This window comes from Melospiza melodia, chromosome Z, assembly GCF_035770615.1.
Source record: "Melospiza melodia melodia isolate bMelMel2 chromosome Z, bMelMel2.pri, whole genome shotgun sequence".
Taxonomy (NCBI): Eukaryota; Metazoa; Chordata; class Aves; order Passeriformes; family Passerellidae; genus Melospiza; species Melospiza melodia.
Window position 1 is genome coordinate 52,522,992 of NC_086226.1, and position 27,133 is coordinate 52,550,124.

At 39.4% G+C, this 27,133-nt stretch overlaps 2 protein-coding genes across 2 annotated transcripts in view; one reads left to right on the plus strand and one right to left on the minus strand.

The window, feature by feature from the left end:
• LOC134432271 (guanine nucleotide-binding protein G(q) subunit alpha-like) overlaps positions 1-13,731 on the minus strand; it is a 118,107-nt gene extending 104,376 nt beyond the window's left edge. The window contains exon 1 of the mRNA XM_063180805.1: positions 13,225-13,731. Coding sequence (XP_063036875.1) covers positions 13,225-13,360 — 136 coding nt within the window. The 5' untranslated portion in view covers positions 13,361-13,731. The remainder of the gene's footprint in view (positions 1-13,224) is intronic.
• A 1,348-nt stretch (positions 13,732-15,079) lies between these two features.
• The window catches only part of CEP78 (centrosomal protein 78), a 51,120-nt gene continuing 39,066 nt past the window's right edge, over positions 15,080-27,133 (plus strand). Inside the window, exons 1-2 of the mRNA XM_063179940.1 lie at positions 15,080-16,809; positions 17,535-17,677. The gene's annotated coding sequence lies outside the window, so the exon portion shown is untranslated. The remainder of the gene's footprint in view (positions 16,810-17,534; positions 17,678-27,133) is intronic.

The window sequence follows — 27,133 nt, forward strand, 5'->3', positions numbered from 1 at the left end:
CTAGCCTGGATAAGAGAGGAAGTGTAAGAAGAAAATTGAAATAGGTAAGCCAAAACCATGGGAAATCTCAACTCTTTTTAAGAGAAAAAGTCAAATTATGACCTCTGGGGCTCCACATAAAACCCCACTTTTTCTTAATGACAAGCCACACTGGTTCCTTATGAAACTGTTGCTGTAGAATATTTAATATTTATTAACACAGAAAAACAGTCACGTAATTTTCTTTTTTTTTTCTTTTAGGGAAGCACAGACCACATTTGCAATAATGAAAGAGTGCCCACTGAAGATGAACAACACAGAGGATTTATTCAAGTCAGAATGGCAGTCAGACAGTCCAAAGGTTTTAGAAGGACTGGCTAGGAAGGCATACTTACTTGAAACTCTCAAATTATCACCCAAAAAAGCCCAAAGGATGAGAAACAGGTGAGGGAAGAGGAGAGATTGCATACCTAGACTGATGGAGTTACAGTATTTGGATGGTTAGCTGTCAAAGTCAGTGGTTTTGAAGAACTAAGCATCTGCTAAGTAACTGATCATACAATAAGCCAACACTGCGTGCATTCAGTAACAGTTGCTTAAACAGTTAAGTAGTAAACTACACAGGCAAAAGTCCTCAGCAGACAGCCGTCTTCCAAACAGGATCCCAACAATATTAAAACTTAAAAGAAACCTTAAAAATCTTCACCCATGAGATAAAATAAAAACATAAAATCATTACTGCCAATACTTGTAGGTGATGCAAAAGCTGTGAACTGGTAAACAATGATGATGATATGATGCTGAAAACTGTATCAGAATAATCTGTAAAACAGAAAGAGGCAAATACTGTGTATCCAAATACTGTTAAAAATAAACTTGTTAAACAATTACTAAACCCACCCTAAAAAGCAATTGTTTAGAAAAGCATTTAAATTACAGCAGTCATCTAAACATGAATAGTTTAATGTCATGGCTCAGTAGGCTGTTACACTCCTTGAACACACCTCAACAATGGTACTCCACCTAGCAGTACTTATATACTTGTAATAGAAAGTATATATAGGTGGCCATTGAATCTTAGTATGTATTGTATAGGTGGCCTTTGAGCCACAGTAAAATCTATGTATTGTATACGTGGCCTATGAGTCTCAGTAAAATCTATGTATTGTATAAGTGGCCTTGCCCCAGTCCTAGTTGTTCTAAATGGGCTGCAGCTGTGATGTCCTTAATTGGGCAGCAGCTGTGGCTAGTGAAGATAACTGGGATAAAAGGGGGTGGGTTGGCTGGTCAGGGAGAGCCTTGGAGGAGCCCTGACAAAGAAGCAGGAGCAACACTGCTGTGAAGAGCTGCTTGTAAGAAAACATCCCAGAAGGTATGGGACTCTAGAAATATGATAACAACAAGTATATACATATCACTGTTCAATTCCCATGATCTCTACTTTAATACTGACCTTGAATTGGGAAGAACTCAAAAACCAGCTACAAAAACAGTTACAGGATGATAAAATCCATTCTACAGTTACAAAGTTAGAACTGAACTATGGAACCATCCAGACTGAACCCCAAGATACTGGAGTATTTTCTTTCTAGTGTCAAAGTGGATAATAAATGAAATGTTCATGGTTATGACAAACTTAAAAAAAATGAGTAGTCCAGTTATTTTAATTCTTATGCTTTATCTAATGTCAGAAAATAAAATCCACAATATATTAAGAAAGAGCTTATCAGACAGGCCGCTGGTGTTTTGTGCAACCATGCATTTTGGTTCAACAAAACACGTATCACCTTAAAGACACCCATATTCAAAAAAGAAAACCTCATCATGTATACCCACAAAAAGACACCTTTCTAAACCCACAAAAAAGCCAGAGTTACTGAGTACAGTGATATATACAATTAATGTCACTATACCCAAACAACAGTCTAGATTTGCAGGTTGAAATACTGTTTTAAATAAGACTGAACTCAGTTAACAAATAAACATTTCTCTGTCTTATAGCTCTGTTTTGACTACTTCTGCAGAGTTTTGATCCTCTGTACACCTAAAAAAACCTGCAAAGAAATGGCAAGGTGTAAGAAAATTCCATGTCACTAACCAGAAGTAGCTTGGTATCATATAAACAAGACAAAACAAACAAGAAGGTGATCACATGTTTCTGCAGCTACAGATTATTCCAGTAAATAGTGTCACAACTTGAAAATAACTAAAATATAAAACAAAAGCATTACAAAGTAATTTCATGACAGTTTCCCCCCTTTTAAGCTATTCTAACAAAAGACTATGTCCTAGCAGCCTGACAGATCATAGTCATATATAGTAATTTTGCATAATTACCAGTTAAAGAAATCCCACCATATTTTGTTATTTTAAACAACAAAAAGACAATCTCCTCCTGCTTTACTGCTTTTATATTATTTAATGAGAAAATTCCATAGATGAAAAATGCAATGTAAGTATTTAAATCTATCCTTCTCACTTCACTACACGAAACTGTAGACCAAAAAAGTCCATAAATCAAAACATTCTGACAAGGTATTTTCTGAGAACAACCAAATAAAAAACGCACTAATAAAACTAACATGGTTGTTAGCTTACAAAACAAATTTTTAAAAAAGCACAAAAATGTGATTACCCAGAGAATGTGTCATAAATTTCTCTGAGAAAACAATTTAAAGGCATACATACTAGCTTCACTGTTCAGCATCGGGGTTTGCATTTGGTGTAGGAAATAGAGCCACAATTAAGCTATTAGCAAATTCTGCTCATGTTGTTTCTGTAGTTTTGGTTCAAAGGCCAAAATCTTCAGAGATTACCATGAGTCTAGTTCTTAACCCTAATTAAGCCTAATAATTAATAGGAGTGTATAATTATGTTGTGGAGCCAAACACAGAACAAAATCAAAGCAAATCCAAATTCACTATTATCTTGCCTTGCAGGTAACAAAAGAGGATGAATGCAATCAAGTAAATAAACCCCAAGAGAACAAAAACTGTTCTGGGCAGAGAATGTTTCTGGATTTCTATGAACACCAAAGGCATTAAAATCCAAGTTAAGGAATGTAAGACAAGCCATTTTACTAATGCTGACTGTGGGGGCGGTGGGGCACTGACACTGGTTGCCCAGAGAAGCTGCGAATGCTCCAACCCTGGCAGTGTTCAAGGCCAGGCTGTATGGGGCACTGAGAAACCTCATCTAGCGCACAGTCCCAGCCGATGGCAGGGGGCTGGAACTTTAAAATCCTTCCCACTCAAATTGTTCTGTGATTCTATGAAACATGCTGTTAGGCAATTTAATGAAATACAGTAATTCCAGTGAATCTTTGTTCCATTTGCAGAAAATACCCAGTCTTACATTTAGATGAAAGCAAATTTATTCCTAAATTGTCTGTTCTGCTTTTCTATGAAATTCTGCTAAACCAGGAGAGTCACCTAAATGAAACCCATCTTTGCATCACTTAGAGTAAATGTTTATTATCCCCTTTAATTTATTTACCAATTCAATGCTGAGATAAACAAAGACCAAGAGGATACTGAACGCAGTACAAAAAAATAAAAAAACCCATGTTATTTTCTCTCCATATTCTCTTCTACCAAGAAAAATAAGAGTATATTTAGGTGCATTTTGTGTTTTCAGAGGGGGAAAAATACATGTATAAAGCATTATTTCTTACAGCTATCAATTAGGAAGATGTACAACAGCTTTAACTTCAGGAAATCATTTATTACCACAGCAGTCCGATCATAGCATCGCAGAGCAGTTAGGGTTGGAAGGTACCTTCAAAAATCATCTATGCCCACCACACCAGGTTGCTCAAAGACCCTTCCAGCATGGCCTTGTACACTTCCAAGGATAGGGCATCCACGGCTTCTCTGAGCAGCCTGTTCCAGCATCTCACCTGCCTCCTGTAAAGATTTCTTCTGTGAGTCCAATCTCAATTTACTCACTTTCAGCTCAAACCCATTTCTCCTTGTCCTCTTACTGATAGACCCATGTAAAAAGTCTTTCTACAGCTTTCTTATATACACATTCCTGGTATACTGAAAAGCTGCTCATCATGGTCTCTCTGGCATCTTCTTTTTTCCTGGCTGAAAAACCCACACCATCTCAGACACTCTTCACAGGAGAGGTGCTTCATTCCTCTGATCATTTTTGTGGCTCTTTTCTGAGTTCTTTTTACTCTAAAAGGTCCTTGTCCTTCTTGTGCTGAGGAGCACAGAGATTAATGGATTCCAGGTCCCAGCAGACAAACCTTAACCACCGGGGAGACTTCTGATATAGGCCTGGCTTTCCAGGCTCCAAGTGCAAGTTTTCATTCACCAGTACCCGAGTCTTCCTGCAGAGGGCTACTCTCAATCCATTCATCTCCCACGCTCTACTGACATCAAGGGTTGTCCCAAGCCATGGACAACGCACCCAGGACCTTGGAATTGCCCCTGTTGAACCTTGTTGAGGTTCCAATGGGCCCACTCACCTCCTGTATCAACTGTACATCTCAGACTGGTGTCACCTCGAAATCTGCTCAGGGTGCAACTTCCCACTGCTTATGTCATATGAAGGTATTAAACAGTATGATTCCTTGAGGGACACCACTCATTACTGCTTCCACTTGGATATTAAATCATTGACCATACTCCTTGAATGCAGCCATCATGTAAATTCTTTATTCATCAAAGAGTCTGTCCATCCAATTTCCCTCACTTCAATTTAACAGTAAGAATGTTGGGAGGGGACACTATATCAAAGGCCTTACAGAAGGCTAGACAGATGACATCTCTAACTCTTCCTTTGTCCACTCATGCAGTTACTCCATCATAGAAGGCCAAAAGATTAGTCAGGCAGTTAGTCCTTTACACATCTTGTTGGCTGACTCTATAACGAACACCTCCACATCATCTTTACGTTTCAATAAATGTTTAAAGACTACCTGTTCCATGATCTAAAGCCTAAATTATACCCTGAGTTTTGCCTTGAGTTTTAATGTTGCCAGAGATGTTCCCCTACTTGGCGGGACCAAAAAAAGTTTCTCAAATGTTTGTCATGGGGTTTTGTATACAAAATCCTTTTTCGATGACAGGCAACACCTGTAACTTCAGATCAAACCTCCATAAAAAAATCTCTTAAAGGACTTAATGGATTGGAGGAATAGTAATGAGATAAACAGATTTTGATCTCTAATTCTCTCTTTTAATAATGGGCTAAGTCAGTCAGAAAGCTGCTTGGTGGCCTGCACTCTGGGATTAACTACTAATCCCACCACTGTTGAAGATGACCAGGTGCATACATCAGAACCACCCTCAAGAAAACAGGGAATCACAGGACAGGAGAGATTCAAGTAGCTCGAAGATTGTTGCTATGTATGAAAGTACTTCTAAGCATCAGGTTCCATTAACACACAAACAAGAAATTAAAAGAAGGAAAACAGAATTTACCAGTTATTCAAATATAGGTGTAACAATACGTCCTTTATTCTCTGGCCTTTCCTCCCCAGCATAACTACACAGTGTCTGTTTCCATGTTACTATTATTTTCTTTTTAAAAACAATCAAACTGAAATACAAGTGAGAAGTATTGTAAGAATCATTATTCTCCCTCCTAAAAGATTAACTGAGTTAAAAAAAATTTTACAAAGGAGTAGTTTGGGTTTGTTTTTCATTTGTTTTTATTTCTCCTTTTTGCAAACTATCTTTGAAAGGTTTTAACCATCAACATAAATATTTCACTTAAACACCATCTAGATAGCACACTCCAAAAACACAAGCATCAGATCCTCCAAGTATCTGAACAGCTGTGTAAGATTCTATTCAAGATACGTGGATGATGCCTTTATTTTTCAGCACATTTAATTTCAATTGCTTTTGCTGCTCTGGTCAGTGAGACTAAGAGGCACTCACAGTGTTTTGCAAATGCATTATCAAAGCAAAATGAAAGTTCCATACTTGATCACCAATTTCCCAAGCCTGACCAGCTCCCAAAAACATAAAGAATGATGGCATCTTTTCCAAAATCTATGTCTTTTGCATTTTTCTGGTGTTTTGAGTTACCAGCTGCTTCAGAAACCTTCAGTTTGACTTTCTGGATGATGCTGTTCACATAGAATTGTGGGCTGGAATACCTTTCAGGATTCTTTTTCAACATTCTCTAATTTAAGCAAGATGATGAACATTAACATTGAAGACTTGGAGTTTAAAACTCTCCTGTGATCAGTTCATAGAACAAGGAAATCAAAGAAATTTTCCTTAATTCACAGAAGTATTCTAATTCAGTATAAGGATTCTTGACAAAGATTATCATTAGAGCAATGAATCAGCCAAGGACCAAGAAGTTTATGCAAGTGTCTAGTGAGCACATAGCTCAGGGACAGTGAAAGACACACCAACAAAACTAGATAGCAATGTATATTCTGTGCCATAAGAATAAGTACTATTACAATTAAATTTTTTTTTCCTACTGTATAATTTCAAAGTGCACCTAAAACACGTTTACTACATTATACCTTAGTTTATAAAAGTATGATCAAGAAGAGGATCCCTTTGGTTGATTTCATGGCTATATTGTAACTAAATGAGTAATTTCTATCTTGATTCTTATATACTCAAAGAATCTCTAACAGGTTGTCTTTCTTTCACATCCAGATACACTAAGTTCCTACAGAACAGAAATCTGTGCTCTTACCTTGAATTAACTTAAAGGCAGCTAACATTATCTGGGCAAACACTATTCGGATCCACATTTGGTGATACTTAAGATCTGAGCTGTATCTTTCGGTTAACTTCAAAAGACTTAAGGGTATAACTGCACTCAGCTCTTTAGAGAAGACAAAATTGGGGGTAAAAGGGAGAAATATATAACATATATCAAATTTTAACTGCCCTTTCCACAATTTCCTTTGGGAAAAACAAATCCTCCTTCAACAGACCTTTGACAGCTGGGACAGAGTACCAAAGTACTTCAATAAGGACCACAATGGCATTCTCCTAGATACAAAACAAAAGATACAGATATCAGTGGGAACAGGACCTATGGTAGAAATCTCATCCATGTACTCTAAGGCAAACAGACTCAGACTCTGACACTAGTCAAAACTAGCTAGTCTCATTCACTCCTATCAGATGCTTCTTCCACACACAGATCAATCTAAATTACAAACAGCAAAGCTCCCAGATGAAGCTGTCAATACACAGCTCAGCTGTGCTGAGGCAATAGTGATATAGCCTTTATCTTTTCAATTTACTGAATCACTAGTTGCTTCCACTTCCATCAACTTTTGAATGTTCTCTTGCCTATTCAAGCAACACATGTATTGCACATCACCTGCTTTCCACAGAAAGATGAGCTGAATCAATACGGTGGGGCACATGTAAATCATGCAGTTCATTACAGCAGTCTGTCAGATGATTCCGCCTTAACGTATTGACAAAGGAGGAGTCTTGCTGGTTAGGTTTTATTTGTGTTCCTGGAACAGCCACACTGCTTTCTCAAGCGCAGAATGAAATGGACAACAGTACTTTTCTGTTGGCAACTGCATCTCTATCAGGGCTCTGGGATAAAACTCTGTGCTACTGATAAACAGTAAGTACAGTGTACAAATTAGGCAGTTTAATTATTCCCTGCCATTTGTCCTTTGAAAACTTACAAAGGACAAAAATCTGTAGAAAATCACATTTCAGTTTAGCCTCAGTATCAGCACTACTTATTGAGGGAACAATGTGCTTACAGAAGACTTCAGATTTAAACTTCAGTTTAGCCTGAAAAAACATTTGTGTTGTTCCCAGAACTCTCCAGGAACAGGAGACTTTCAAAACTTTTAAATTCTAAAACATTGGTATCTCTTGGACTTCCCTTACCCAGTTTTAACACATCTAACTTCTTTGCACAGAGTTGTTAATATTTAAAACCTGTAGCATGCTTCCTACTTTTTGGCCAACACCAAGTGTATGGCTTCCTAGTGTTTCCTATATGCTAATTCTTCCTTTGTTTTCTCCTGCTTTCCTGCTCTTTGTTCTTGCCAGGTGTGATAATTACAGTAAATAAAAGGTGAATACTGAAAAACTTCCATAATTTCATCAGTAACAGCTGTTCATACACAGCATTTGTGTACAAGAACAGATTTTCTTCAGTCTTCTACCATTCAGCTTAAGGAAGTTCATAGAAAAAGATATTGTGCTGACGGCATTCTATTCTGCAACAAAGCTAATCACCACTAATCGAACATCTATCTTACTTTATTTCACATCTCTCTATGATTCGTTTTTCAGAGATTGCAAGGTAGTGTCTTCCTCTATGAAATTCCTGTTACCATACAACAACAAAATTAATCTGAAGCAACTAAATGAGGAGAATTATTATTTCTTCATTTTGCAGCACACACTCAAATGCCCATTCTCCAATGATTTCTCTGCTCAGCATGTATTTTTTCATCCTACATTTATTCAACATTGTTTGCCAGTGTAACATACAAATTAGGGGCCACTTGGCTCTATAAGTAAATATAAATAAATATAAATAAAGCTAAATTAGTCTAAATTCTTTAACTCTTCAGACTCTCCACTAGTTCCTATTAACTTTGGTGGGTGTAGATCACTTATTGAGTAGTAAAAACAAAAGAGCAACAAACCCTCCTTAACGGCTGCACACAAGGTGTCCCTTTGTGGCACACAAAAAATAAATGTTCTTAAATATTTTCTAAATACATGTTCTTCACATTATCACACTGATATCCAAATGGTGACTTCTGTTTTCCTACCCTACAATAAAATGTTCCCATATATGGACATGGGTGTGTATATGAGAATACATCAAGGTGTTAAACATCTAGAATGAAATTGTATTTCCTTTGAAAAAGCTTCTGCTAAACAAGAGATATTTACCTATCTAGTTACAATATGTATGAAGAGGTAAGTTAATTACTTGTTCATTTTTCAGTAGTAAATATGTACTGTGTCAATTACCTAAAATTATTTGAAAGAGTTCAGTGTGAGCAGGGCAGACTGATGAAAATACAAGTTACAAGAAAAATAAGGAAGCTTGTTTCTCCAGCTGAAGAAGTTATAGGAACACGAGCGTGCCACTGTTGGCTTAACGATCCATTTCCTCTTAAACGTATCTACACAAAGTCTGCCACAGGCCACATTCTTCATGTTCAACATCTAATTCTGCTGACACAGGTTTAAGAAATAATACATATAGTCACCTTATGTTCAAAAGCATCTTTAAGCATAAGATTGACTGCCGCTGATGCCAATTTAAATGGCTTATCGTCCATCTAGTTTCCGTGCTACAGCACAGAGAACAGGAGGACACTTGCATCAAGGCAAGTTTCTTAACTGACACATTTGCTATCTTCAATATAAGAAGTACCTAACTCTTATAAAAACATGCTTTGCACATGACACAATACCAACCAACATGCTGCAAAAAACAGCACTGTCACACATATCTCCAGTAGCTTATCTGGCCAGGGTTTACAGACACACAGGCACAGCTAGCACAACACCTACATTATTTTCTTAGATACTCAAGGCATTTCTCAGTGAGAAAATAGACTACAATATTAATGTATACAGTCTACAGGCAGACTACATCTAGGACTGATGGTTTATGGCTACAACCTGTCATGCAGGCTCAAATGCTGCTTTCTGAGTCCCATTTACATGGATGGCAGGAAAAAAATTACATACAGAAGTATGACCAAAAAAATATATCCATAAGTATATAGCTCTTACTACTTTAATATAAATACATACATAAATGCTTAAAATAAAAGCATGCAGAACACATTAGCACAGGCAAATATAAAACATTAGAACACCTCTTCATTTTCTCCCCTAATTATAAAAACAATGTGTTTTTTACAGATAACAGCAAACAACAGATGGATATTCACAACTGTAAGCTCTGGAGAACAACCACAGCATTTTACAAAGTGTTCATCAATAATGACACCCAGAAGAGTTAAAATACAGATTAAAACCAAATTCAGTGGAAGACTGAATTTGTTCCAAAGTGTCTCAAAAAACTACAGGCAAGTCGTGCTAGCTGAAACTACTATGTAATATGCTTCCATGCATATTTATGGATTCTGGCTTTCCACAATTACAACTGTAAAAAATACTTTGTCCTATTCTAATACATTAAAAAAAATCAAATAATGATGTACAAAAAAGGTATGTAAAATTGGTATTTTAATGCTTAATCAAAGAGTGTTTATTTTTAAACTAAAACCTAAAATTAATCTTAGCACACAGTGAGTTTTACACAAATTACTTCTGACTTTGAGCTCTTTTATTTCATGAAAAGTAAAAAGATATCATGAGCACACATAAGCAGTGTGTGTGTTTGTGTCTGTGTGCGTGACACAGTAACAATTTGGAGAAAACTAAGTTTCCAAGAAGGCAGTGTCTTTCACAAGTTAAGGAGGGAGAAAAATCCTTTTCCTCTGAAGCAAAAAGATTAATTTTTTCTTTGTTTTCTACCTATGTGCATTTTTATGTGTGTATATATAATTTTAAAGCAAGTGTAATAATAAAACAACTTAGCACAGACACACTTGTTTGTGCCTTTAGAGGTTGATAATACCTTTCACTTTGCACTGGCAACTAGTCTGAAGAACACGCATAGCCACTTAACAAGGTTCAGCTTAAACTGCACTAATATTCCCTCCAAAAGTCAAAGGTTATTCCTTAGTCCCATATTTAAAAACCTTAACACACTTACGTTTTTCAGACCCATTGAGAGAGTGGGACTGAGAAACTGGCACTTCCAGGAAAAAAAAAAAAAAAAAAAAAAAAGGAAGAAAATTTTATGTAAGCATAAGTGAACATGTTTGAGTTAAGCTGTACTAGTGATTTTCTTGCTAATAATGAGGGGGAAAGAGATGAAATGGGACAGTAAACATCTATTCAGTATTTAAAAAATCAGATAACTTTAAATATGTTCAGATGGTTTCCCTGCTACCAGCCTCACCATTTTTAATGAATATATTTTCATTTGAAAACTGTTTTATCTGTCTCATAACCAAGTGAATGACCTAAACAAACAACAAACTTAGTAACTGAGCATTTGCTTATGCCAAGAAGCAATGAAAGTGACTAAAAAAAAACTGCTCTAAGGTACTTAAGATAAACCTACTAATGAAAGAAGTTTCCCTAAATGTCTTTCAGAAATTGAAACTGGAGTCTACAAAATACCAAGACACCAAGAGTCCTTCACTACACACAGCATTTCACAAGACAAGATCATTAAGTGTTGATCCAAATGCACACATACTCCTTTCAGTCAAACATATGACAGAGGCTGACAAAACAAAAGACAAAAAATGCATGCACAGTAACAATTTCTGTACTGGTTTTATTACCCAGGTATATGGATGTGGTGTTAAGTACATGCACCCAGAAGTTCATCCCTCCAGATCTCTCTATATCATGCCTCTACTTTCACAAGCCTGCTGGAACTCTTAGCAGGCATTTATGATGAATGCCGAAGTCTTTTACACAGGAACTCCACAGAGTTTTCCCCAGCTCCTTCTATGGGGTGGCTTCTCCCCCATTCCTCTGCAAGTGACCACACATCACCTGGTCCAAAGTGATGCCATAACTGGACTCCAATCCCACCAACTACGCCAATACTTCATGTTAGTGGTGGGAAGACCTTGCAAAGCAGCTCAAGTTATGCGTTCCTAACTGCAGAAGCCAATCTCTGAATTTCCTCTCTAGGTAATATATTCAGTGGAATATATTCTAGGTAATACATTCAATCTCATTCAATGGATTTCATACATTTCTCAAAATCTGGGAGAAGCCTCTAGCACTACTGTAAGAGAAATCCAGAACATACAGAAAAAACCTGGACCTGAGTAATAGGTCAAATGCATAAACTGCCTATCCTGAAGCAAGTGTCTATCATTAATCATACTTAGACATCCATAATATTAGCAAGGGCAACCTATTTAATCTTCTTTGTGAATCTTGGAAATCACACCATGTGCTGCCATAAACCAAAATCAGGCCAAAATCCAACAGAACATTATTACTGTGAGTGCTGCATCCATGTCCACTACTTCTCTCCCAGATCAGTTAGAAATCCCAACCTTCTCTACATCCAGAAGATAACCTTCAGGAAACAGCCTATTCATATGGAAACACTAAAACATATCAAAACTTTTCCTTCCAACTTGCCTTACCTCATTGAATAGGCAGTTTACTTCCCCAGTATCAACCACTACTTCCATATACGCGGCCCAAGAAAAACATCTTCCCCGTAAATATCCCACATCCATTTGGAACACACTCACTCATCCACACACCAGACAGTAGTGCTACAACACATAAAGGCCTACGAGTCCAGGCAGGAACTATTACCAGAGAGCTACACGACACAGTGCATCACACTGGACACAGGCAGGCATATTTTAATTCAAAAGCCTTATTTTAAGATAAGCCAAATTTCTATTAGATAAATGCCACCTCCACACACTTGCAGGTCTAAAATAGCAACCTGTTTTAATTAAGGAGAAACGATGCAGCTGATTTTATTTCCACCATCCAGTGGGTGGATGCCAACGGTACTAAAGATCCTGTAATCATTCAGCACACTTCAGGTTACCCCTCAGCTTGCCATGTGCATCTGGGCCTTTGCGGCTCCCTTTTCTTTATAGAAACCGGTATGCAAGCTGAGCACAAGCCCCTTATCCAACTTTACCTCAAGAAATAAAAATCACAATAAAAAATTCAACCGGTAAGCTAACAACCTTCCCGAAGCCCACGGAACAATGCAGATATCACACCCGCCACCATCGACCTGCACAGCGACTCCCCTTGTGAATCCCTTCCTTAATCCGCTTCGCTACCATCGCTCTCCCGCACACATCAACATTTGCCCCTGGTCCCGCAGCCCCCTCTCTCACCCGCCATCCGTTCCCTCTCCATTTTGGAAGGCCTCTTCCCGTTCCACACCGAACCCACCCGCCGACGATGCCCGCGGGCGGGCACACACGCCCCATTCCCCGCGGCGGGGGCTCGGCCTGCGGCTCCCCGCGGCGGGGGCGACGAGCGCCCAGAGGCACCGCAGGCATTGCCGCTGCCGCCCCGTCCCCGCCGCCGGGTACCTGCGCCCGGCACGGACCGCGCCGGCGGCGATGCCCGGGCTGGAGCCCGGCGGCACCTGGGGCGTGCGCGCCGGCGGCGGCCCGAGCCGAGCGGCCCGAGCCGAGCGGCCCGAGGCGGGAGGAGGAAGCCCCGCACTCACCCAGCAGCAGCAGCTTCAGCTCGCGGCGGGCGTCCCGCTTGTCCCGACGCAGCTGCCGCTCGATCTCGTCGTTGATCCGCCGGGCTTCCTTGGCTTCCTCGCTCAGGCAGCACGCCATGATGGACTCCAGAGTCATTCTTCCTAACTGGTTCAGACACAGCCCCCACCCCCCCTAAACCCGCACGCACACACGCACCCCGCCGCCGCTCCGGCCCCGGGGGGCACAGGCGTTCTCCGAGGGCCCGGGGGCCGCCGCAGGGCAAGCACGCAGGCAGAGCAGCCTCGATATCACAGAGGGGCAAGAAGAAAGGCAGGGCCGCTGGCGGTGCGGATCCCCGCTCCCTGCCGCTGACACCCGCCGCTGCCAACTCCTCCTCTCCTCTAAATCATGCACCGAACAACATGGAAACATCCACCGCGGCAGCAGCAGCAGCGCTACCCAGCCGAGCCGCCCCTCGTCCCGCTGCTTCCCTTCCCTCGCCGCCGCCCGCAGCCTACGCGGTCCCCGAGTGTCCCTGGCGGCCGCCGACACCCCCGACGCGACCACCCCACCCCCGTGGAAGCGCTAATGCCCACTAATCCCTCCCCCGCCCCGCACACGCACACATCTCCCCGCCGCTCTCCGCCCCCAGAGCGGGAGCCCAGCTCCTGCGGGGTGGGCGAGACCGCCGCTGCCCGGCAGGAAGAGCTTCCCCGCGGCCGCTCCTCCTTCCCGCCGCCTCGGCCGCTCGCCCTTCCAGGAAGGAGGCGGGGGTGGTGGTGAGGGAAAGCGGAGCTCGCTATCAGAGAGCTGCCGGTGTTCGGCTCCGTTCGGTTCGACCCTGCCCGCGTTGCCGAGGGAGCAGCGAAAAGGGAAACGAGCGCACTAGTAGGGGTCGAGCTCGACCGGCTTTTAAATGGTTGGGCGCCGCGGGCGTGGTGCGGCAGGAATATGGCGGCCCGTCTCCCGCCGCCGCTCCCGCTCTCTCTCCGCCCCGCTGCGCGGTGGGGGCGAGCGGCCGGGGCAGCCGAGCCCCCGCCGGCGCTGTGCCGCCCCCCAGGGCCGCGCCGCCCGCCCTGCGGCGGCCGAAGAGGAGGGCAGGAGGTGCGGGAAGAGACTGAACGGATTCTCACTCCAAATGGCTGCGAGGAGCTGTGCCTGCACCGGTTTGTTCTGCCGGGCAGCGCCTTCCCTAACGCCTTGTTTGTTTTCGCTTCCTTTGTTTTTAGTCGTGGGCACACATTTTTATTCGGTTCCCATCCTAGGACAGATGAGTTGGGTTGGCAGGGACGGGCGGAAAATGTGGCCGGCTGAAAGGAAGGAAGAAGTAAGGAGCCGAAAATTCTTTTTCCACCTTTGGCCGGAATGGGAAAGCAGAGCGGGATACACGCACACCTTCAGGCACCCGGAAGGTTTAGCGCCCTGACTCCTTGCTGGGAAAGCAAAGCCTGGGACACCCCACGGAACGCCACCAGTGTGGCCGATACTCGGCTGCGGTGAGTTGTATTCGCCCCACGCCCCAGTCCCTGCCGCAGGCCCAAGTCCCTGGAAAGCTGTCCCCATGTAGCTTTCGGTAGCCCTCAGGGTGATGGCATACAATCAAGCAGAACGCACTGATGCACCTTCTAGTTTTTGTGAATTCATAAACGCCTCACGGAATTCCCACACCTGCACTTCCTTTGGCCACCTCCATTTTAAGCTACTTGTATCTAGGAATGCTGCCAAATCGGCTGTAAATCTGGTACTAGCCTAGGTAATGGGTAGAAAGGCACATCATTTTCTATCTTCTAGCTCCATGTCTGATACCTCACCAGCACCTGCTGACATCTGTTTTGGATGCTCTCTCCTAAAAGCTTCCATGTGTACCGACAAAATTATTTAAGTAAGGTCTACTATAAAGATAAGACGATGATGGAATTAAAAATAAAGATAATAAACCAATCAAGAAAATAGCACATTCAATCAATTTTTTAGAGCATAAAAAAAACGATTACATATTTTAAAAATGCATCATTTTCATGTAGATATATACTGTACTGGTATATATAGTGTATAAAATGATTGATACAACTTGGAATCTTTTTTTTTTTTTAATTCCAGTCAATGACTTTAAGTCAAAATTAGGTAGTTTCAGCTACTAAGAATAGATTAGATTTCACTCAAAGCATATTCTCTCTTTTAAAACCTGTATGTATACAATTGTATCTATGTATTCACCTGTATTGTGTACTGGTCCCAGATATATTAATATTACATGAAATTAAGATTTCTAAATTGCCAACACTGAATTACAGAGACAACAAGTAACAAAAAAGAGGGGGAGGGTACTTCAAGAAAATAATTATTAGAGTTTTTGAGATAAATACTAGGGTTTTCTTAGAAATGCCAGAGTCCAAAAGAGTGACGGTGAGTGTGGTAAAGCTCACAAGAAATACTTGCTGGATGTTTTGTACATGGTGCCCAAATCCACAGCAATCATCTCCAGGAATCACATCTTGAATAAAGGTTAGGAACAGGTCAATGAGTTTCCAACCTTTAGGTAAACTGAATCAGTATCTTCTCCAAAACTGAGGGCACACTGTTCTAATAAAAACTGTAATAGTCTGCAGTAGAAGAAGCTGGACTAAACTTTCTTAACTGTTTTAGCTGGAATAAACTTTTTTAACTATACTTTTATATGCTCAGTATAAAAGGCATGAACACAGTATATACCTCAAATGCAGAACTGTAATTTAATTTTGCATTTTTAATGAGACAAGACACCCTACAGACCAAAACTGTAATCTGCATGTACTACTTCTATTGACATAACTGAATTTCAAATATTTACAGAATAAATAACTTCAGATTTTTAATGGATGAGCCATCTAGTCCTGAGTATGGCATCAGCAGATAGCTATTATACACTGTTTTACTCATTTGCTTCATGACTTAGTGGAAGTCAGAAGAATCCCATTATGGATAATTACATGATAATAAAACCTATGAGGAAATTTCTTTCCAGACCTCAATTCCATAATGGTTGGCTTTTGTTTTGAAATGTGAAACATCCTTTATAAATATTTTATCCTAATAACAACTATCAGTAAATGACAGAAATCTTTATTGCCTATGCACATAATTATTATCCATAGATACCACAGATATCCATACTGTTCCCTAATCCTAGACAGATACTTCCTGATAAGCCTCCCTATAGCACTAATCTCATATTCCTCTATCCAACTAGTCTCCAGTGCATGTCATAGCAACCCATTGCCTGTGAGACATTTTGATGTTGCTTACAGCTACAGGAAATGAAAAGTGAGACTGACGGAGGGAGAAAACATGGTATAAAACACCTTGTGTCTTAGGTATTCTTACTCATAAGACAGTAAAGATTTGGAAATTACCACTATGTTTAACCATGTCCATAACATTCTTTGCACTAATCTATCCCAGTTTTCAAATTCTTCCTTCCATATGCCTAAAGATATGTCTTTTCTGCCTAAGAAAGGTTTTCTGTGATGTTTTGACAGGTTCCAAATGGTACCTGAACTTGGTACTCACATGACCGTAAAACAGAGAAGATTGTGAATAGCAACATCATAGGATTTTCATAATGAGTAAGCCTCCCATCTTAACCAATGGGATATCTTGTGAGTGCTTTTTGGTTGCCAATGTGCATTAAGAAGACATTTGTACAGTGCTATGCAGAAGTACATCCCAGTCTTGTTTGTGAATGTTTCCAGTAAATTTAGAGGCTGTCAGTATGTCTGAGTTGAGCAAATTATCCTTCCAGTATGCCTTCCTAATCAGCTTTTTGTTTGCTGGTTTTGTTTGGGTTGGGGCTCTCCTTTTGTTGGTGTTTTTTTTTTTCCTCTGTTTGGTGGTTTCTGGGGAGGTTTTGAGTTGGTTTTTTTGGCTTTTGTTTTGGTTGGTTGGTTGGTTTCTGGTTGGTTGTTTTTATAAAGGGGAAAAAAACCCCCAAAAAATTATCAGCTGTTCTCTGCTGTTTAATGAATAACATCCAGTTTTTGCAATTTCCTTCAACAGATATCCATTTGTTCCAGTGTGTGCAGTTTTGACAAATTATCTTCTGAATGTTTCTCAGTGTTACTTATTTCAAAGCGAAAGGTGCCCGCCAAGGTGCTAAGGTATAGACTAAGGACTAGGGAAGAGTTAACCCCCTGTTTTTTCACCTGACTTATGTGGAATTTTAGAAACTTACTTCCTTCTACCTGTTTGTATGTCAAGGTTCTTATGAATGACCTATCTGAAAAAGCTCAAGTATTTTTCAAAATACGTTTGTTCTTCAGACTCATCTCTTAATATTATTTTGCCCCGGCAGGCAGCAGAAGAGGGGTGTTGTGCAGAGCAGCGACCCGCAGGCGCCTGCACCAGGAGCCAGCATCCTGTCCGCAACGCTCCTCGCCCGCTCCAGCAGGACAGGCTGCCAGCCGCATGATTTAACTGCGTGCAGAACTGATCCTGGTATATTGTGTTGGGTGGGAATTTTCTTGGTCGTTAGGGTTTGTTGGTTGGTTCCTTGCTTGGTTGCTTGACTGGGTATTTTCCCAGAGTTTGCTGTTAGTTTAAGGATTTGCATTGTCTTTCACAAAGTTTCAGTTGACCCTTCAATCCTGCTCATGGGAAGCGTCTAGTAGGCACAGTGTGATCCAGGCCACCACTTCTGTGGGAATTAGCTGCTGGATCACTTTCATGAGCTAGTTGTTCCTGTATTGTTCTGCACAAGTCTGGTGGAACAGGATCATAAATTTCAACCTTGAAAATACCAAAAACCCAAAACAAAGCAAAAAATCTCATTGTGCTTGACATGACACAAATTACATTAATAAATTGGTGGAGTATGAGCTGATAGTACTGCAATATGGCCACTCACTGAAAATGAATACTTAAGTCTTCAGTATTGGCACCAGCTGTTTCTCTGATTACTTCTGTCCTATTGTATTGTTTTTACCATGAAATGGATGCCAATTATGGATCCAGGCTTATTTGTATTTTTATTATTTGAGAGTTATAGAGGTTAAAATCTCCTCCCAAAAGTTTCAGCAAGGCCAGTGATGAAGTGTTCAGCCCAGGATACAGTATGGAGGATACTAGTCTTCCACCTCCATGACATCAATTATAAATTCATATTTTGGCATCATAGAAATACTATTGCTTCTGTCAAAATACCTTTCATGTGCATTTATTATGTCACATTCAAGCACATTTTTCTTTCATGTCATTGAATTTTTAACAAGGCAGCTTTCAATCTTTATGGGTTTTTTATCTTTGTGCAAGTCCAAAGTAAGTTATTCATAAATATAATCACACCTATTTATTAACCTAGAGAGACTTTGTATAATGTCTAGTTCATTTGCCATCAGTAGGGCTTCTCATGCTCTGCTAGGTTAATGGTATTGTATGTTTGGATTATTTATCTAAGACTTCAAACATTCTATTCTAGCTTTTACTCTTACCCTACAGTCTATTTTTGGATATATGCTTCCTAATTCTGATTTCATATAAGTTTCATAGCATAGTAACTCCATCATTTTCAATGGAATTGCACCATTGAAAAACAATGGAATCGTTTTTCATTATCATACACAGTAGTGTCAGACCGTGAGCTTCCTTTAAGATATTTAACATTCACATTGTAATTGTGTGACTCCTCCAGTTTGTAAGGAAAAAACCAAAACTTCAGAATAGTCTAACCATTAGAAAGCATAAACTGATACGCCCTCATTCCCATCTTAGTTCTCACTATGTCACAGGACAGGGAGGCAAGAGTTACACATCACCCAGACAGAGGTAGTTCTTTTGGTATTTCATGGAAAAGTATTATTTATAAATCTTTCCATCATCCAAAGAGTGCGTCAGAGGAGGTTATTTTCTTGCAATCCAAAGTACGTCACTAGAAGGACCACGGATAACTATCTCATTGCCCATAATTTTAAAATGGAAGACTAATCCAAAATCAAAGCATTCTTGAATACTTCCCACAATCTTGTACCAAACTTTAGTATGTAAACTGAAAAATTATTTTTCCAGTGGAGATGAACAGAAAATAATGATCCACTTTCATGTAATAGTAGTAGTTCATAAAATTATCTTTTCAATATGCAATTTATACACAAATTAAATGCAAGAATTTAGACTCTTTAGGAATAAATTCTGTATTTTGTATATGATTCATGTCTTATATTAATAGGAGCATCAATATATTTTGCACATTACTACCAGATTTTCTAATGAAAATCATAAGCAAATGCATGAGGGATAAGTGACATAAGGATAAAAATTATGACCCAGTCAATTGTGTTTTCAGATGAGCAATTAAATTATTTTTATTGATATATATAACTTAAAAACATTATAGCAGAAGCCCATCATGAGATTGTTTCAAGTATTTATGGTTTTAAAGTGAATGCAGAGAAGGATCTTAAGACAACAGGTAATCAGTGTTTTCCTCTAAGTGGAAGTACAGTAATAAGGGAAGTATCTTTCTTTCTCTGTATGAAAATCTATTAGAAAAGCTTGTGGTACTTAGAAAAAATGGTCCTCATTAAGTCTTATATAAAGCCATCACAAATACTTGACAGAAGTAGTATTTCCACAGAAGTATTTAAAGTAATGGAGAAAATTGAGTTGGAAGATAGCAAAATAATTGGCTTCCATTTAATACTTTAGGAAGTATTGAGCAGGAATCAAAGCACTCAGTTACATACTGAAGTAAAAATGTGGGTTGAATTGTATAACTATAATTACAGTTACATAAATTCAGTTATACCTATAACCTCAGATAGCCAGATAGTATGTTTCTTCAATCAGTATGGGATGACTTGTGAACTTGAATTTGGGCAGAAATAGAAATAACTCTTGTGCCTGTGATGTAGAGCTAATAGTAGATTGCTGTTATTATTCCCCTGCAGTTAACATGGAATTTAGATAGTGCTCTATACTTTTAAGAAAGATTGGTGAATCTATAATAATATTTAAGGGAATTACAGAAATTCATTAGTAGGGAAAAGGATAACATTTATTTCATTTGTCATAAGAGACAGAGAAGAGAGACTTTTCAACACTTAGAAAATTCTGTTTTGGACATATAGAGAATTTGATAGAGTTCTAAGATTGTTTAAATACCACTTTGGATAAAATACATGCATTACCCTGGTGTGGGTATAATTGTGAGGCAAGCTGTCAGGGTACTGTATTTCTGTGGGACTGCTTACTAATCTGGAATCTAAATAAAAATCCTCTGAAAATTTGGCTTTGTTTTGATTGAAAGAAGATATTTTTTTTTTTACTCCGAAATAAAGAGTGTTTAACAGAACTGAGACTTTGAAAAGACTAGGAAATTTTCAGAAAAATCAGTGGTTAAATTTTAGTTTGAATACTGAGAGTAATAGATGTATTTTGAATTATATAGGATATTCAAATCTCTTGTATTTGTGAGGGAAAACTTTTGTCATTAATACCTGCTTCTGCTAAGAAACTAGTCATAAGTCTGAGATTTACAAGAAAACAAAAAAAGCTTTGAGCTCCCCCTAGTGTTCTTTCCATCCAAAAAGATGGAAAACCTCAATTTTGTTTTGATGGATAAAATATCAGTCAGATAGAAGAGAAATTTAACAACACAGAAGTACTATTTTAAGTTTCTTATAATTTTCTATTAACAGTGGAGAGTTGTTAGAACTCTTAAGGTTTTTTGGCATTCACAGCATAATGTGCATGACAATGTATACCTTCATATACAATAGTTTTCCAAGTTTCCTGTGCAAAGATATCATTTAGTGTTTGTATATGCATACACTTAATCTTGTTCCCTTTATATGAAATTGATGGATCATAGAAGTTATTAAATATTGGCATATTCATACAAATTAGTAATTTAATTTACTTTTCCAGAAAGCTTTCAAAAAGCTATTATTTATTCAGATAAGTGATTTGGGAACTCCCACTGCAATTTTTAATACATTACTACTTTTAAATCTAATTTTTGAGTTCTTTTACATTATTACCATTGCAAGTTATAAAGAGTACTTTAAGAACTAAAATTCTGAGCGATGTACTGGTTGACATAACAAATACTTTTCACTGAAAGTGTTTAATTTCATAATGGCCAGATTTGTCTATAATGTATAGTTTATGAGTTCATCATCAGTGCTCATGATCAAAGCACTTTTTATCTGTTTATTAGTATTTCTTTGTTAAATAACACTTACTTTTTTCCAGAAAAAAAATCCTGTCTTTGCACAAAGGCTGAGCTTTATTTGGAGTTATGTGCTTTCATTATTTTAACAACTGAAAAATATTAATGTACTGATTATTTCAAGTCTTGTTATACCCATTCTCACCAAGAGTCTCTGCTAGTCTCATTATAGGTGACATAAAGGTGGTAGCATTGTAACAAAAAAAAAAGTCAAAATTCTCTCTAGTGTATCATATATGTATTGGTACTTCTCCTTGATTTTCCCTATGGAGTTCAAAATTCTTCTAATGAAATAATCTTTCTTTTTTGCCATTATGATTTCCAGCAAGTAGTTAAACTAACCTCTATTTCTTCGGCCTGGTAACACCAAATACCATCTGTTCCACATGGAGGTGTGGGGTGAGGTGAAAATGAGCTGGTGCAGGGGTCTTGCTAAATTTTAGTGAGAAAGGCCCAACAACCTCAACCACAAGTGGCTTAATAAAGTTACTTCAAAAAGACAGGCTGAGAAGAGGGGTAGAGATAGCAACATCTTACATCTCCTCAGGTGATAGGCACTCCATGGAGCATTCAACAGTGCCCCAGTGGATTTTCCCATGGCACACTGCACAGAGCAGATCCTGTCTAGGGAAAGAAACTCACCCTTTCGGTCATTTGATATCATCTATAATTCCTTAGAAGAAAACAGATCTGTTTAAGGGCAAGTCCATGCAGGAGGTATCATGGCAGTGCTGAGCAGGAGCTGCCCGCAGGCAGCTGCCTGTGCTGACCCATGTTAGTTGCAGTGTACAGCTGTCTCCCAGTCAGGATCAATGCATTCCATCCCTTGATCCCTATACAGTTTACCTTTCCCAAATATATGTTGTAATTTACAAATCGTATTAATAACATGGCATTCTCAAGTGCAAGTTCCAATAGGAGAAATGTGGCCTTTGCAAGATCACCAGCTCCTCAGGTTTAATGTCTTCCATAAGGATGCCAGTACAGTATCTACCTGCACTCTTTTCAAGGATCACATTGCTGCTTTGTGATAGTTAATGAGAAAATAAACCAGTAAACCAAAGTGATTGATTTTTGATGCCACTTCATGGTCTCATTAGAGAGACAGCACTCCAAGATTCATGAAGACATTTGTTTTTACCCTCAGATCATTCACCATTTTTCTGTTCCCTACATTGTCTAGAAAAGGGCAGTGAAGCTGGTGAAGAGTCTAGAGGTAAGTGATTTGAGGAGCAGCTGAGGGATCTGGGGTTGCTTAGCCTGGAGAAAAGGAGACTCGGGGTGACCTTATCAGCTCCTAAAACTACCTGAAAGGAAGCTGTAGCCAAGTGAGGTCGACCCCAGGCAATTAGGATGAGAGGACAGTCTGAAGCATGCACCAGGGAGGTTCAGGCTCGACATCAGAAAGAACTTCTTCACAGAAAGAGCTGTTAAGCACTGGATCAAACTGCCTGGAGAGGCTATGGAGTCATCCATCCCTGGAGGTGTTTAAGAGAAGACTGGATGAGGCACTTTGTGCCATGATCTACTTGACAGGGTGGTGTCTGGTCAAAGGCTGGATTTGATAATCTCAGATTATTGATTAATCTAACTGATTCTGTGATCAAGGGATGTTCAATTTAACTGCAGTTTTAATTCTTTTTTCCTGCTGTTTACATGCTCAATTAATCTTCTTTCACTTTAATGATTACTTTTGCTCTGTCTTTTCCTTTATGAATTGAATAAAACAGCTCCATGGTCTTAACAAAAGATTTATCAAGTCCTACTTGGAGGCTTACATTGGATATAATATTTCAAACAGCTGACCATGCTGAGAAGAGCCAGTTCTAGGAGTGAGCTGAGAGTATTATTTGTTGCTAGAATTCTATGTTATAAAATGTAGCTCTTACTGTTTGTTTAATCTGTTACATTCCCATTTTGTCTCCATCCTTTTATTTGACTACTTTGTTCATGTTGCATATTTTTATGCTTTAGTACCACATCTGTTTTGTCATGCATATGGATAGACCACAAGCATAAACAGTTTAAGAGTATATATCCTTTTTTCTGTAATTCTATTTAGTGTCCAGACCATTGGGATTCCAGTCCTAGTGAATAGTAGTTGTAAGAAAAATTCATATGCAAAGCCCTGTGTGCTAATACAGGTATTTCAACCACAGAATTTCTCTCTACAGGTATGTTTTCTTCCCTCTGCTATATCAGATCCTTCCATCTATTCACGTAGACCACATAGAAAGGAGTAGAACTCAGTTTGGAGAAAATATCAGCCACACTCCCCATAAGAGTGTAACTCATTCCAAATTTACACGCACCACTATTAGTAAAAGGTCACCATGAGTTATCAGTTCCCTTGTTACTAAACAAATATGACTTGTTTCATTCAGGACATTGTTTCCTTAGTGAATATTTGGGATCTCTTTTTCTTCTGTCTCTCCATTTTTTTGGTATCTATTTAGCACCTACTGATGCCTTTTTCTCTGGTCCTAGAACTATGAGCCAGACACAGGGAGATCAAAAGGGGTTATCCTTTATATAAGGATCCTTAGGTACCCAATTCACCAGCTGGAAAATGCTGAAGATGCACACTCTGCATAATGCAAGAATCCGCAATTAGATGCACACCCGGTGAAGTCATGCCCCTGTGCTCTAGTATCTTCTAAATCGTCCCCCTCAGATGAGGCCTAAGCTCTGTAAAAAATATGTCTTGAAGAGCTGGTCTCAGTCTTGGTTTCTAAGGAGAGCCAGGATAGCATTGGGGTCTTGGAATGTGTTTTGTCCTTCTCCCTAGGAAAACACTCAAGTTAAGTTACAATAGTAGACTAGAGAGCTACAAATATTTGTGTAAAGAATATAGAATATATATAAAAGAAAAAATAGCAAAAATCAATACGGCGTTATTTCCGTGCTTTTTTAGAGACTAACAAGACTATCTTGTCTAGTCTCTACTCTGTATTTAACCACAGCACCAGTTTACACAGCTGGCTATCCCACTAGTTATTGTGATTATACAGATGTCAATTATAACTACAGCTATTATGAACAATTCTTTTATCCAGGCCCAGTTTGGTAACCATGAGGTTACCATCTGGTCCACATAAGAACAGTGGTATTAATAATAGCACATAAATAGCACATAATTGTGCAGCCAGTATGAAATTGAGAGCCATTGTGTTCTGCACAAACACGAGACATACCATGGATTTCTTCCTGTAAGACTGAAATTGCATCTAGAGTCTGCCATTAAATATATTCAGTAATGGCTGAGATGTTTATAACTGCCCTCTCCAGCTTGACTATTCTCAAAGAGGGAATGAGAGTTCTGATTATACCATGGAGACATTCAATGACATTCAATGTGGGGACTAACAAATCTTTTCCTCCTCCCATCTGGATTTTCAAATAGATCAGATATTGTTACATTTGGATTTACAGCCCAAGGGCACAAACCTGAGCTTTATCTCTGGGCAGGATTTTCCAGGCCTTATTGTCACATATCCAATACCACTCTGTCCTAAGTGGTAGAACTAGTCTCTGTGATGTCAATTCCATTTTTCCTCACAGTTCTTGGGCTTATTTTTTCCATGAATCTAGTCTTATGGCAGTATGAAGGGAGAATGGTCTTTCCTGTGTCGTTTTTAACTGTACAAGGAACTGTATCGTTCCTGTGATCTATTAGACTGCTCAGGGGTATAGGAGGCAGAAGAGTCTTACTGACTTGTTACCACCTTTTGGTACAGTTTGCTTCCATTAAAACACCAATCAGTGGCCAGTTACTACTCTCATTGAAAGGCAGCAATTGAGTATAAATCCAGTAATTGTTCTTATTAAGAGCTTTGGATACATTTTGGACTAAAGTCCCATACAAATTGTTGGGCCAACCCTGAGTCAGAGTTTCATCAGCAAAGCAATTTCCCATTTGGGGACTTGTTTTCCTTTTTTGATGACCTCTGCAATGCATAATAGCTACCTTTGAAGGCTTCCAAATACTCTTAATTCACACTTAATTTCATTACCTTGAGGAGTTATAGCCCTCTCTCCTTTCAAAGGGGTCCATGGGCATAGACAACATTAAAGACATGTTTTGGAATCAGTCCATATATTCACCTTCTTTCCCTGAGTTCTAGAGCTCTTATCAGTGTAAGAAGTTAAATCAGATCTTCAGTCACCTTATCCATGATTGTTACTGTGTAGCTCTCATTTGCTTACCATTTCTCATGAAGCTACTTCCATTCTGTATGCAGTTCCCAGTCTGGATTCTCCAGAGGCACGTCCTTCAGGTCTGGTCTGCTGGAATAAGCCTCTTCTATTATCTGTGAACAGTCATGCTCAGGCATGATGTAAATTAATGTAGATAACAAAACATTGCAGGATTTACAACAGATGTCGTATTTAGGGTAACATCATCCCATTCCAACAACACTGAGTGATACTTAAGCATTCTGCTAGGAGATAGGCAGTGTCCTCCCTTATGTTCCAGTACAGTGATCACTGTGTGGGACACATACTTGAATTTGTGCCCAAGGGTGGCTTTGTGGGCTTCTTGTATGAGGATGACAGTAGCTGCCACACCTTTCAAACACCCAGGCCACTCCTGACTAACCTTGTCTAGCTGTTTTGAAAAGTAGGCCACAGCCTTTTGTTGATCTCCAAGGTGTTGCACCAGTATCGTCAGAGCAATATTCAGTCACTCATATGTGAAGAATTCAAAAAGACTTACTTAATTCTGGCAGCCCCAGAGCTGGGGCTGACATCAAGGAACGTTTCAGCTGCTTAAATGCAGCCTTTGTGTTCTCTGTCCACATGATGGTTCCCTTTTCAGCTGCCTTAAGGGGTCCATTCAGAGGTTTTACCAGTAGTACATAATTTGGTATCAATAAGCAGAACCAATCTACCATTACCAGGAAGGCTTGCATCTCTCTCATAGTGTGGAGCTCTGGAAGTGTCTTCTTTTTGTTCTCTGCTGAATTGTTGATGTCCATGGAATATTTCTAGCCCCAAGTAGACTACTGTTTCCCTGGCAACCTGTGCCTTCTCTTGCAAGACTCTATACTCACTTAGTTCCAGAAAGTTCAAAAGACTTACACTGAGTTGGATGCAGTCACCTTGTGTTCTAGCTCCAATTCAGATATCATCAACATATTAAAGAATAACTCCTCCTGGTTCCTGTCTTGTCCAGTCCTCCAGTTCCTTTGCGAGCTGGTTTCCAAATATTGTTGGGCTGTTTTTGAAACCCTGGGGTAGAACCATCTAAGTGAGCTGGGTTTTCCTCCCTGTCTCAGGATTGTCTCGCTCAAAAGCAAAGAGTTCTCGGCTATTCTTATGCACAGGAATACAGGGAAAGGCATCCTTGAGATCTAAACAATGAACCACCCTTAAATCATCTGTCAGCATGGTCAAAAGAATGTAGGAGTTTGCTACAACTGGGTATATATCTTCTGTTATTTTGTTAATTTCTCTTAAATCCTGCACTAATCAATAACTCTTACCATCAGCCTTCTTTACTGGAAGAATGGACATGTTGTATCTGGATTCATATTCCACTAATAACCCAAGTTTAATGAACTTCTTAGTTATAGATTCTAATCCCCTATGGCCTTCTAACTTCAAAGGGTGCTGTTTCTGCCTTGCCATTGTAGACCCTAATTTGAGTGTAATACAGGCTCAGCTCTTTTGCATGTCCCAGGAAAATTATTGGCCCACACTATTAGAATGACAGCATCTTCAAC